The 12,560-nt window shown below is 58.5% G+C and overlaps 2 protein-coding genes across 3 annotated transcripts; one reads left to right on the plus strand and one right to left on the minus strand.

Moving 5' to 3' along the window:
* Positions 1-253: 253 nt before the first annotated feature.
* On the plus strand, positions 254-3,900 carry Syngr2 (synaptogyrin 2). 2 transcript variants are annotated; one of them, XM_063242042.1, is made up of 4 exons: positions 255-444; positions 2,079-2,316; positions 2,673-2,812; positions 2,904-3,900. In XM_063242042.1, exons 1-4 carry the CDS (start codon positions 346-348, stop codon positions 3,099-3,101), a joined length of 675 nt encoding a protein of 224 aa, XP_063098112.1. In that variant the 5' UTR covers positions 255-345; the 3' UTR covers positions 3,102-3,900. The 2 variants fall into 2 exon arrangements, with proteins under 2 accessions (XP_063098113.1, XP_063098112.1); XM_063242043.1 differs by lacking the exon at positions 2,673-2,812 and having other exon boundaries at positions 254-444.
* Positions 3,901-4,790: 890 nt separating this feature from the next.
* On the minus strand, positions 4,791-12,523 carry Tk1 (thymidine kinase 1). The gene is made up of 7 exons (XM_003464878.5): positions 12,117-12,523; positions 12,010-12,041; positions 11,159-11,269; positions 8,834-8,927; positions 6,094-6,183; positions 5,659-5,781; positions 4,791-5,529 (listed from the first exon to the last, which is right to left on the minus strand). Exons 1-7 carry the CDS (start codon positions 12,180-12,182, stop codon positions 5,344-5,346), a joined length of 702 nt encoding a protein of 233 aa, XP_003464926.2. The 5' UTR covers positions 12,183-12,523; the 3' UTR covers positions 4,791-5,343.
* Positions 12,524-12,560: the final 37 nt, after the last annotated feature.

The following is a 12,560-nucleotide window of genomic DNA, read 5'->3' on the forward strand; positions in this document are numbered from 1 at the left end:
GTTTTGCTAGATCGGTAAATTGCCCAGCCAGGGTTGACCTCGGGATTCTCGCATCTCGGCCTCCCGGAGTGCTGGGACTGCAGGCCAGGCCAGGTGGGGCTGGAGGGGCCCGGGCCGAGAAACTTCCCGAGCCTGCGTTTCGGGCCGCGGCGGCCCGGCGGGCTCCTCGCGGGAGCGCGCTGGCCTCTCCCTGGGGCCGGCCCGCGCGCAGGCCGCCGGCCCCCGCCGCCGCGGCTCGGAGGCGGCACTTTGGCCCGGTCCCTGGCCCAGGCCACGCCCCGTGGGCGGGCGGGGCGGGGCGGCCGCGGGTTCCTGCGCTCGCGGCCCGCGGCAGGCGACGGCGACATGGAGAGCGGGGCCTACGGCGCGGCCAAGGCCGGCGGCTCCTTCGACCTGCGGCGCTTCCTGACCCAGCCGCAGGTGGTGGCGCGCGCCGTGTGTATGGTGAGCGGGGAGCTGCGGGGGCCCGGGACCCCTCCGCCGGGCCGGGCCGGGCCGGACCGGAACCCCAGCCCGAGAGCGCGACAGGTGGCGGCGGCCGGCGTCCCGTGCCGGAGACGCGTGGGCCCGGCCTTGAGGGACCCGGCCGCCCTCGCGCCTCGCGCCCCGGCCCCGCCGTCCACGCTCGCGCCCGGGCCCAGGCCCGAGCCCCGCCGCCAGGCGCGGAGTCGGACCGCGGGAACAGGCCTGTCGCCCTGCTGGCGGAGGCGGAGCCTGGCGGCTCTGGAGCAGGTGGCCGGCGCTGGGCAGTCACCGGGAAGGGGCGTTCAGGAGCTAGGCGGGGCGCTGCAGGACTTGGTGCCCTCCACAAGGTCCCCTTCCCACGCCGGAGCTGGCCCGAGTCGTGTGCCCCGCAAGGCTATGCCTGCCCCACGGCCGGGCGAGCTCGCTGGTGCGCTGGTGCCGGGTGAGCTCGCTGTGCTGGGTGGGAAGTAGGAGGATGGTGACAGCTGCCAGGCCGAGACGGACCTGCCTGCGGACCCCGACCCGATTGTGGAGTCTGCCGGGCTCCCTGGCCTGGCCCTGGCCCGGATGCCCTGTGCGGGGCGAGACGGCAGGCCAGGAGTTCTGGGAGCCCTCTGGCCCTGGCACCCGGAGTTCCGGCTTCATCTCCAGCGGGGAGGTGGGGCTTGTGACTGGCCGAAACCCTATTGAGCTTCCAGCCCCGGCACAGCAGGGCCCTTGGGGTGCTCTCAGGGGGACCACAAGTGTCCACCTCAGAATCCGCAAACATCTGCTGGGCATGGGCCATGGCCTTAAATTGTGGGGAGCAAGCCAGGTGATTTGGTCTGTGCTCTAGGGGCTGGGGTCCCCCTGGGAATTCCAGCGGTCTGCGCTCCCCTCCCCCCAGTCTTCAGCCCCACTCCAGGAGTCTGAGCTTGGGGCCTTGTCTGTCCTGTGGTCCGACCACCTGCTGTGGGGCAGCGGGGAGACTGGAGCTCCCTGGGAAGGGAGGGGACCAGGATGCCAGGGAGGCCGGAAGTCCTTGTAGGGAGGAAGCTGGCAGGACTGGGGAATTAAGGCTGGACCAAGGAGGAGTTAGTGGGGCCAGGGCTGCTGCTGGGCTGGAGCCTGGAGAGGCAGGAGCGCCCACTGGCTTTGGCATGGCTTTCTAAGGTGGGGGGTGCTCTTTATCGGGGTGGCTGGAAGAGGTTGGCAAAGCAGAGGTGGTTCCCAAACCAGGTGACGAGGCAGGGAGCAGCAAGTGGGTCTCACACTTTGTAGCCTACATTGTTTGTCGTCTAAAATTCAAAGTGGGGGTGGGTAGATTGCCCTATGTGTTTAAAAAAAAGGTGACACTGCAGACAGTGACCTTGGCAGGGGACTCCCCTCCTAGGAGTTCCCCTTCCAGTCCCCACCTCCCCAGTTCAGGAATCCCCTGCTTGGACCTCATGGCGGGACACTATGGTCTGGTGATTCCCTGCGAGCAGTTTACCTGTGAGTCCTCCCTGGACAGTTCAGAATGAAAGGCAGCAGTGGAATGGGCCAGTGTCCCCACAGCCTGCTGGGCCCCTTCCGGAGGATGCGCCCTCCAAGTTGGTCGGGGGTGCCTACTCTGCAATGTCCTCCTGTCTTAGGTCTTTGCCTTGATCGTGTTCTCCTGCATCTTCGGTGAGGGCTACAGCAACCCACACAGCTCCGCTCAGCAGCGCTGTGTGTTCAACCAAAACGAGGACGCCTGCCGATACGGCTCCGCCATCGGGGTGCTGGCCTTTCTGGCCTCGGGCTTCTTCTTCGTCGTCGATATCTATTTCCCCCAGATCAGCAATGCCACTGACCGCAAGTACCTGGTCATCGCTGACCTGCTCTTCTCAGGTATCTACCTGCCGTGCCTCTGTCCTAACCTTCAGGACAGGCACCAGAGCCAGAGGCATGTTAGGGTCCCATGATTAAAGCCCTTGGTGCCCGAGGGAGGGATGGAATCACCAGTCCCAGTGAGCAGATCGGCTTCGTCCTGTCCACCCTGGGCTGTGATGGAGACTTTCGGAGCCTCTGCTGAAACCCACCGGTGTGGATCATGAGGCAGATCCCTCTGGCTGGGCATCGCCCTTATGCCCTCTGCTTGTATAGTTCACACATTCTGGGCTTGGGGAGATCCTTGCTTAGTGCTGTCCCTCCTGGACCCCTGTCCCTCCCTGGAGCCAACCACCCTCTCCCTGTCCTTCGGCCAGCTCTCTGGACCTTCCTGTGGTTTGTTGGCTTCTGCTTTCTTACTAACCAGTGGGCCGCCACCAATCCTGAGAATGTGCTGGTGGGGGCTGACTCAGCCCGAGCAGCCATCACCTTCAGCTTCTTCTCCATCTTCTCCTGGGTGAGTAGCTGGGGCTGGGGGCAGGGCTCAGCACTGTGATGAGCCCCCCACCCAGCACCCGACACCCTGCCTAACTCACATCTCCCTTCAGGGCACCCTGGCCTCCCTGGCCTACCAGCGCTACAAGGCTGGCGTGGACGCCTTCATTCAGAACTATGTGGACCCAACCCCAGACCCCAACACGGCCTACGCCTCGTACCCTGGCGCGTCGGTGGACAATTACCAGCAGCCGCCCTTCACCCAGAACGCAGACACCACTGAGGGCTACCAGCCGCCCCCTGTGTACTGAGCGGCACTGCAGGGCAGGGGAGGGTGCCCGTTCCCCTGGGCCTCCCCTTAAGGCCTCCTGAAGCACCCTGGTCTGTGTGCCCAGCAGCACACAAGCGCCTACTCCCAGAGGAGCTTCAGTCAGCCCCACGCCTCGAGGGCGTTTTTGAGGAAAGGTTTTCTAGTTGCTTTTTTTCTTTGCCCTTGGTGCTGGGGATAAAACCTAGGGCCTCGAGCTTGCCAGGTGGGTGCTTATGCTGCTGAGCCTAATCCTCAGCCCCTCTGTTGCTTTTAATAAGCCCCATGCTGCCTGGAGTAGCCTTCCGCACACTGTGACAAGCACCACAGCCTTGGCCTGGCAAGGACAGCTGGTCAGCTGGGCTTTATGCCAAAGATGGGCCAGGGCCTCGTGCTGGTGCTGGGCTGGGGCTCCCACCTCCTCACTCAGGTCTGCCATCTGCACCTCTGTGCCTTTAGCCTCCAGGGTCTGCCCTGCTCGCCTGGGCTTACGCTGTGTCCTCTGGGGGGGTCACTGCTCTGTGCCAATCACTTTCAGGCTGGCTCCCTGACAGCCACAGGTATGAGGATAGTGCCTGCGTGGGAGACCTGTGGCCCCTTCTTTTTGCTCCCTCCCTGGCAGCAGGGTGGGGCTTTTGCCTGACATAACACCCAGCTTTATGTAAATATCCTGCCACTTGAGTTACCCAGTGTGGCAGCCATGGCCCCCAGACTGAATGTATTGAAAAGCCTTGGGGGAGATGCCCCTTGCCCCTGGGTTCTATTAGACTGGTTTGGAGATGGAATAAATGTTTTTCTCAGTTTCTGTGTCCTGGGTTGGGCCTATCTAGGGGAGCAGGTGGAATCCCTCAGGGCACCCTTGGGGGGCCGTCTTTGGGACTGCATTTTGAATTTTTGATGTGTAGCATCCCTTCCCCCAACCTGAACCAGCATCCTAAAATAGCTAGTGTGCTCAGCTTGTAAACAAAGACAGGTTTTTCTGGCCTGCTATGCTGGGTCAGGCGGCTGCCTTCCTGAGAGGGTGGGGGGCACTGGGAGCTGCTTCTCAGAAGACCCTTTGGGGCGGGCCTGGGCCTACCACTTCCCTCCAAGTCAGGGTTCAAAGCACCTGGGGACTCCTTCCTGGGCCAGGACCAGGGGAAATGAGCCCTTTACACAGGAGACAGGGCCCCTGAGGAACTTGTGGCTTCTCTTTTTGTGTAACTGTCTGAGCTGTCAGCAGCAGACTGAGTTTCCAAACCCAGGTACAGATGAAGAGGTCCCTGCTTAGTGGCCTGTGAGCTCCAGGCCACACCAGACCACCAGCAAGTGGGGACACAGCAAGGGTAGAGGGTGGGCTGCCGGGGTGTTGACCCCTCTGTACTGGCATAGGTGTGACATGCACCAGTGAGCCAGGCCTCTTGGGGCACAGCTAACCTCACTCCTCGGGCCCCAGACTATACCGTGTCAGCTTCACAAACAATTTCCTTGCCTGGTCACCCCAATACCCGAGCCCCAAGCTTTTTTATTCACCCATTTTCATCCCTAAAACCAGACAGATTTTTTTTTTAAAGGCAGGCAACTGTTCTCATGGGAACAGTCCTCAGTCTTCTCATAAATAGGCTTGAGTTAGGAGTTTATACCTTCTAGATACAACCTGGAAGAAACCCTACTCATTATGGGGGAGCAGTGTACAAGACCCAGGACGCCAGGCAAAAGTGAAACGTGTCTTTACCAGCGATGGACTTCTCACACTGGCCATAACGTCCAGGCACTGCAGGGAGAGGCGGGGCCCAGGCCCCGAGTACCTTCTTTAAGAGGCTGGCTTGGGCTTGGGCCCCAGCAGCCATGCTGCAGCTCTGTAGCTGAAAGAGGATGCTTTTCTAGAGAAACCAGCGCTGCTGGAGCTCAAGCATAGGAAGGGATTTCAGCCCAAAGGGCAGCAGGGGACATTGGACCAGATGTCCTCAGAGTGGACAATGGGGGCCTCTGTGCAAGGCGGGGCTCCGGAGCACTGGCATAGACAGCCAAGGAAGAACAGAAACTGCAGTGAAAGCCACAAAGGGGGAAGCAACCAGCAGCACCAGTGTCACAAGAGCCTGTGGCTCTGCCTGTGGCCTGGAGGAGGAGACGGTGTGGACCCCACCACCAGGCCTGGCTGGGGTGGGGAGAGAGGGCCTGTCTCACGGGGCCTACAGCTGTGGCTGCTCTGCGGGGCCACACAGGGCAGCAGCAGGAGAGGGGCAGGAGGGTGGCCCTGGGGCCTCTCAGATGCCAGGGCCACACTGCAGCACCTGCTGAGGGGCAAAGAGTTTCCTGGCCACCAGGGCCTCCCCTGGCACCATCGGGCAATTCTCCTTGTTATCCAGCGTGGCACTCTGGACGGAGGACTTCTTGAAGTAGCAGAGGCGACACACAGAGTGGTACTTGTCGGCTCCACCAATCACCTCTACCTGGCAGCAGGACGGAAAGGAAAGATGGTCTGAGGGCTGTGAAGGGAGTCCCCAGAGGTAGAGCCACACCTGTCCACGCCCCCCACCCCGACCCGAGGCAGCAGAGGCAGCGGCAGCAGGGGGATCCACCTCTTTCTCCTGGCCCAGCCTCTTGGTGTAGGCAGCTTCCCCCCGGAAGCACTCCATGCACACAGCGGTCAGCTTCACCACGCTTTCAGCCAGGGGCACGAGGTTCAGGATGCTACCAAAGGCCTGCAGGTGCCGGAGGATGGGGTGTGTTTGGATTTGGGCTGTACTGTTTGACACCCTTTGCCCAAGGAGCACTGAAGAGGAACTTTCACTTTGCCCTCATGCTCCCTGGGCGCATGCCCTGTTTGTCCCTCTGCAGATAGATGCAAAGCATCTGCCAACATCTGGACAGACTCAGGAGTCCCTGAGCTCAGGCAGTGCCCTCTGGCAGCCGAGCTTGGCCATCACAGGTGGCAGAGAGGGGTACACTGGAGGCCTGTGTCCACCAAGGTCCCTGCTCCCTCCTGATACACCCCCAGGGACCAGACACCTTACCTTCCTCTGAAAGGTCCCGTCCAGGGCTGCCACAATCACTGTCTTCCCAGAATTGGCCATGGCCTCGCAGAAATCCACGATGTCAGGGAACTGAAAAGGGGGGCCGGGAGGAGGGGGGTGAGCTGCTCACCGCAGCAGCAGCTTTCCGGAGCCTCAGAAGAGCTGGCAAGCAAGGCAGCTCATGTGCCTGAGGCTCCTGGACCTGAGGACTGGGGTCCAGCCACAGGCCCTCCGAGCTGTGGGGGCACACATGCCCACCATGCGGGGGGCAACTTCTACCAGCCAGGGAGAGCCCTAGAGCCTTCCCTCGTGGCCTGCTCACAGCCTGATCTTGGACTCAGCCCCTCCAGAGCAATAATGTTCTGTTCCGCACGATCCCATTGCAGTGCTGGGTCAGGGCAGCCCGGGAGACCAAGGCAGGGTCTGTCTGAAGTAGAACTGGGCTGGGGTTGGGGTGCATGCCTCTAGTTTTGTCTGCTAGGAGGCTGAAGAAGGGGGATGGTAAGTTTGAGGCCAGCTCGAGCAACTGAGTGAGATTTGTCCCTAAATAAAAGTCTATAAGGAGCTGGGGCTATAGCTCAGTGGTAGACTGCTAGCCGGGCAAGGGCAAGGTCCTGAGTTCAATTCCTAGGACAAAACAAGAAAAAGGAAATGGGGCAGAGATATTCACAGCCAGATCAAGGAGCACTGACTATTGAGGGAAGAAGGGGGAAGGAAGGAAGGGTGGAAACCTGAAGAGGTGACTTACAAGAGCAAAAATAGCCAATAGGCATGGAGAAGAGAAATGCAGACTGGCATGGTGGCCCACGTGCTCACCCCAGTAAGCCACCCGCACCTGGGGACTTCTGCAGAGGTCCAGCGGATCTCACCACTCTCCGCTGGCCCCATCTTCTCCTGGGCTCTCTCTCGGTCAGGCCGGCCACCCCTCAGCCACTTCCTGTCTCTCCTGTCTCTGTAGCCCTGTGCCGTAGCCTGGCTACTTCTTCACCTTGATGGCTCCTGCTGGGGGCACCTAGGCTCCCGGGGGTTCCTTCAAACCCCACTCAAACAGTCCCCTAAGAGGATCTTCCTTGCAGCAACTCTGAACTCCTCGGCCTTTGCCCCCTGTTAGCAGCCACCACCATGTGAGCGAGGTAAACTCAAGGGTGGGGCCTCATTCTGTGTCCTGAGCTCCAAGGACCTTGCTGTCACCTGAGGCTTCTTCTCTAAACCTGCCATAAACATAAAGGGCATAGCAGTGATATGAGCCACTTGATAAGAACATACCAAAATGGCTGGGGATATAGCTTGCAAGCCTGAGTTCGATTACAGGTACCCACATACACAAAGAACACACCAAAGGCTACAAGGACCTCTGCAAGCTTGAGGCTGATGCAAGAGGATCAAGTTTTTGAGCCCAGTCTAGGTAGCATAAAGCTGTCTCAAAATAAAAGTGACAGTCCTAAGGATGTAACTCGGTGAGAAGGCCTTGGGTTCAATCCCCAGCACCACCAAAACAGAAACTCAAACACCCCTGAAACAACAGGCAGTGTCAACGTATGTCCCTGACAGAGCACACTCCAGATGGGTGGGCAAACATCTGTTGCAGGGGTTCAGAATCCAGAACTGGCAGCCTGGCATCCAGCCACAGACAGACACCCCACATGGCAGGTGGGGGACAGTCACCCTCACTGCAGGAATGGTTCAGGAGCCATGACTTGCAGAGGTGGTGGATGAGGACCATGCCACCAGGCTCTGCACTGGGATCAGGTGAGCAGAGACTGTTACCCACTTACCAAAGAACCACTCAACAAACTTCCTCCTCCAGGGCACCGGCCTAAATGCAGCCAAGGGACCAGCCTCAAATGCCAGCCAGCACAGCAGCAGAGGTAACCATCTGACTTCCAGCCTGAAAGCCCCGCACTGGGGAGTTCTGCAGTCCTTTCCCCTCCCACTTTCTAGCTGGGAGCTGCACAGGGGTCTCCGTCTCCATCACCCAAGGCCACTCAAAGAGAGGGAGGGTGGCAAGTCTGGTGCGTGGGAATTATGTGAGCAATAAATTTCAATAGTGCAATGTACTTCAATCATCATGCTGATACCTTGGATAAATGCATTGCATCCTGATATATATGCTTGTACTAGGGCCTGAAACTGAAGACATTCAACCACTGAGCTGCAAGGTCTATGTTGTCTAGGCATCTTCCTGCCTTAGTTTCCCAGCATGATGGGATTACAGGTGCACACTGCCACAACTAGCCTAGGTAGTTTTTTTTGTTGTTGTTGTTTTTTTGTCTTTTTTCATTTTTATCGGTACCGGGAATCGAACTCACAACTGCCTACTTGTAAGGCAGGCGCTTATGCCGCTGAGCTAAATCCCCAGCCCAACTTAGGTAGTTTTTTAAAAATGTGTGCTCTTAGGGCTGGGGATTTAGCTCAGTGGCATAAGCACCTGCCCTGTAAGCAGGCAATTGTGAGTTCTATCCCCGGTACCGGAAAAAAAGAAAAAAAAAAAAAAGTTGAAAAAATGTGTGGTCTTAAAGGCCTGTAATGGAGGTGTGTTTGTTACAGAAGCTTTCCTGACTCTCTGCTGCCCCAGTGGATTGGAGGTGACTAAAGCTACAGAGCCAGCCACAGATGCTAGCTGAAGTACATTGACCTTGCCATTTACTAAAATACCAGACATAGAATTGCTAATGTGCAAGTCAGCAGGGGGAAGGGGGACGGAGAGGGAGCCCCCAGAAAGCCATACGAGTCAACTCACAAACTGCCCCTCATCGATGCCAATGACAGCCACCCCTAGGGCTTCCTGGGTCGTGTCCCGGAGCAGGCAGGCTGGCAGCGCCTCCATAGTGTTCCTGAGAAAACAGAGCCAGAGCGTGAGGGGCAGCAGGCTGCAGGGGCAGGGTCTTGCCACTGCCACGGCCACCCTCCTCCTAGCAGAGGCTGCAGCGTGGCCCAGCACAGCCCTGAGAAGTCGGCATCTGTGAGGAGGCATGGGGAGAATAAAGGCCCGAGTAGAAAAGCAGTTATTTGATGCTTTGTTATCATCACTATTATTTTGGTGGCATTATTATTTGGTGGTATGGTCTTGCTAGGTTGCCAACTCCCTAGGCTGGGCTTGAACTTGCAATTCTCCCACCTCAGCCTCCCAGCGTGCTGAATTACAGGCATGTGCTACCATGCCCTGCTCAATCGACCCTTTAGACTAGCAATTACCAATGCTTATTTTTTGTCTTGTTTTGGTACTGGGGATCGAACTTCGCATTTGCCAGGGAGGCTGCACTATCTCCCTGGCCAGTGATTCCTGACGCAGTGTGGATTCCAAAGCTCTTCTACTCATCAGTGCACAGGATGGGGGCAGACAAGGCCAGCTTTTCCTTTGGTGCTTGCTATCAATCAGGGTTCAGGGCACTCCAGACAAATGCCCTACCACCGAGCTACAGCCCTGCCAAGGCTGAATTCTTCAGTGCCCAGACCCAAGATACTCTTAAGGGCCAATAAAATGTTTCTATTCCTTTTAAAATTGAAATGAAAGAATACATAAACTCAGTCTGGATTATATCTACCTATCAGTGCTATCACCAAATACAGCTTAAAACTTGAAGGAGAAAAAAAAACAACAAAACTTGAAGGAGGCCAGAGGTGTAGCTCAGTGGTACAGAACACGGTACAGAGGCTGAAGAGTGTTCGGGAATGGTCCAGGCCCACTAGGCGACGCTCTGGACCCACTCGATTCCCACAGCCAGGACGTTTTCGGGAGAAAAATGCCGTGCTGTGTCCACTGCCTTTTAAAATACTTTTTGTGTTTTTCCAGTTTCCTTCTGTTCTCATTTCTGCCTAATCTCCTGCATTTGGCTTCAAAGAGGGCAGGGTCCTTGAAGTTTGTCACCGTATTTATAAAAATTTACAGTGGTGGAGGCTGGGGATTTAGCTCAGCAGCATAAACACCTGCCTTGCAAGCAGGCAGTCATGAGTTCGATCCCCGGTACCGATAAAAAGGAAAAAAGACAAAAAAAAAAAAAAAAATTTACAGTGGCTCACAGCTACCGCTCAGCTACCATCTGGGATAAGGATCCTTGAGCTCCGAGGAGAACACCTAACATTCATACACTGTAAATTCTCTCTCCAAACACAGAATACTAGAGCGAGGGCAGGCAGCTCTTGGCCTCGGCTTTGGTGTGGGCGTTGCTAGAGCATTATCAACACCACCGATGATAGAGACTTGTGACCCATGCAGAGCTCTTAGGTCCAGGCCGCTCTAGAGGTTGCCCCATAAGCACTGTACAATGTCACCTCCTCTGCTTCCGTGACCCTGGGAGCTCACTCCATGCCGTGCAGGGGACAGCAGGGAATGAACTAGGAGATGCGGTGATGGGTGTGGGATGCTGCAGGTCCTGGGCATTTTGCATTCCAACTCTCTTCCAGGTTCACAAAGCCCTGCCCCCACGCCAGCCGTGGGTCACCGAGCTGCCGTTTTGCCTGACAGGGAAGGGCAGCACGTCTGTGTCAGGGAGGCAAGTCCAGACGACAGAAGAGACTGCCTGGGCTCCGAGTGCCAGCCTCAAACCTGCCGCCAAGGAACTGAATTAACTCCCACCCAGAAGCTTCAGGCAGACGTGTCCACAGGACTCAGGGAGATAAACGGAAAAGCCCAGGCGCACACAGGTTACAAAGTGCTGAGGCCACCCAGTGGCAGATGACTAAGAAAGGAAAAATCTGCGGGCAAGTGAAAGAACCAGTTCGCAGCTTCTGACGGGTGTGAACCTGGGCAGGTTGGATGGGCATCTGGGGCCGCGCCATTCCGGGCGTGGGGACGCCCAGGTCGCATGGAATCATCACTGACCGGTGGTGCCCATCTCTGGCCAGGAGCATCCAGGCTCCCTCCAGGTTGAAACTAGAAACGCCTCCAGCACTTGTCAGCTGGCCGCGGGGGTGCAGGCCTTCCCCACTCCTGCTGAGAACCACCAGGCAAGAGCTACTTCTCCAGGCCTGAACTTGAAGCAGTCAGGGCCAGGAGTCAGAATTACCAACCCGCCCCGCGCCTCGCGACTGTCCATGGGACCGGACCCAGGGGGGCGGGACTGACCTGTCATGTGTGGAGAAACTGCTGCTGTAGCGCGTGTCTTTGGCGTACTTAATGACCAGGCACTTGTACTGGGCGATCTGGAAGCGGCGGACTCGCCGCATCAGCTCGGTGCTGCAAGGGACGGGGCTGGTAAGCGTCGCGCACCGGCGGGCTGCGACCGCCCTCTAGCGGCGGGCAGCGGAATCCCGCTTCGGCCTGCGGAGAGCCGCGCAGAGCGCGGGCGAAGAAAAGCGCGGGCTCCGAGTTCGTGCCGGGCTGAGCATCGCGTCCCCTGCGGCCTGCAGTCAGCGCTTGCCGCGGGGCCCGGAACGGCGTCGGGCGGCCCCAGGACAAGCCCGGGGTGGGCAGAAGCTGAGCGCATTTCCAGAGCTGCTCGGTTTTTCTGGGTTAGCCTAAAACGTTTGTTTCTGGGCCCAGAAACTCGACCCTGCTTCATGAGCCGAGCAAGGGATTGGAGCCGGGGTGACGGTCGAGGGCCTTGGCTTCCTCTGTCCCCGAAAGGCCCCTATTTGGGGGGAGGGTGGTCAGGGAGCCCGGGAAGGGGGCGGAAGTAGGGTCCGGGCTACACAAGGAAGCAGCCACAGGGCACTTTTCACATACTGGCTGCCTCACTGTGGACACACCTGGCGCCCCTTTGGAGGGTTTTGGAGGGGGCGACTAGGGTGCAACCAGCTGTGTCCAGTTCCGGGAAGGACCGAGCCCCGCGGGGACGCGCGCAGCTTCTTTCAAGACTGGGCTCCTGGCAGGAGAGGCATGCCCGGGCAGGAAGGCGTGCGCCGGGCGGGCGCCCTGGGTGGGACAGCTGGGAAGACCCAGGGGCAGGGGCACAAGGGTCCCCGGGGAGGCCTTACCTTTTTCCTGAGAACATGGGCCCGAGAATCACCTAGGAGAGAAGAGGTCACGTTGGGGGCCGCTCCACGAGGACGCCAGGCGGCACCCCTCGTCCCACCCCTCACACCTGGATTTGACCGCGAGTCTTGCTAGGGGAGCCGGGCAGCACCGAGGGCAGGTTGATGCAGTTCATGGTGTCTCCCGAAGGACGCGGCGGCACCTGGGATCTGTAGCCCGTCCGCCGCCTGCCGGATCCCGGGGCTTCCCGCGCAGTCCCTCTCGAACCCGGCGTGCGGGCCAATCCGAAGCTCGCTTTGCCAGACCCCGAGCCAATCAGCGCTGCAGCTTTTTTTTTTTTTTTTCCTTTTCTGTCTTTAATCTCAGGATTTTGTTCTTACAGGGCCTTCCGCGCTCTGTGTAGTTCAGGCTGGCCTTGACCTCGTGACCCTCCTGCCTCAACCCGCCCGAGTGCTGAGATCAGGGTGCGATTTAGTCTCAAAATTTTCTCAAATCTCGGGAAGAATCCGAAGGGACCCCGGAGGTGGGCGTGACCAGATGATGCAGAGGCGAT

The sequence above is a fragment of the Cavia porcellus genome, unplaced genomic scaffold (assembly GCF_034190915.1).
Source record: "Cavia porcellus strain 051 isolate PalLab524CR breed Dunkin Hartley unplaced genomic scaffold, mCavPor4.1 scaffold_32, whole genome shotgun sequence".
Lineage (NCBI taxonomy): Eukaryota > Metazoa > Chordata > Mammalia > Rodentia > Caviidae > Cavia > Cavia porcellus.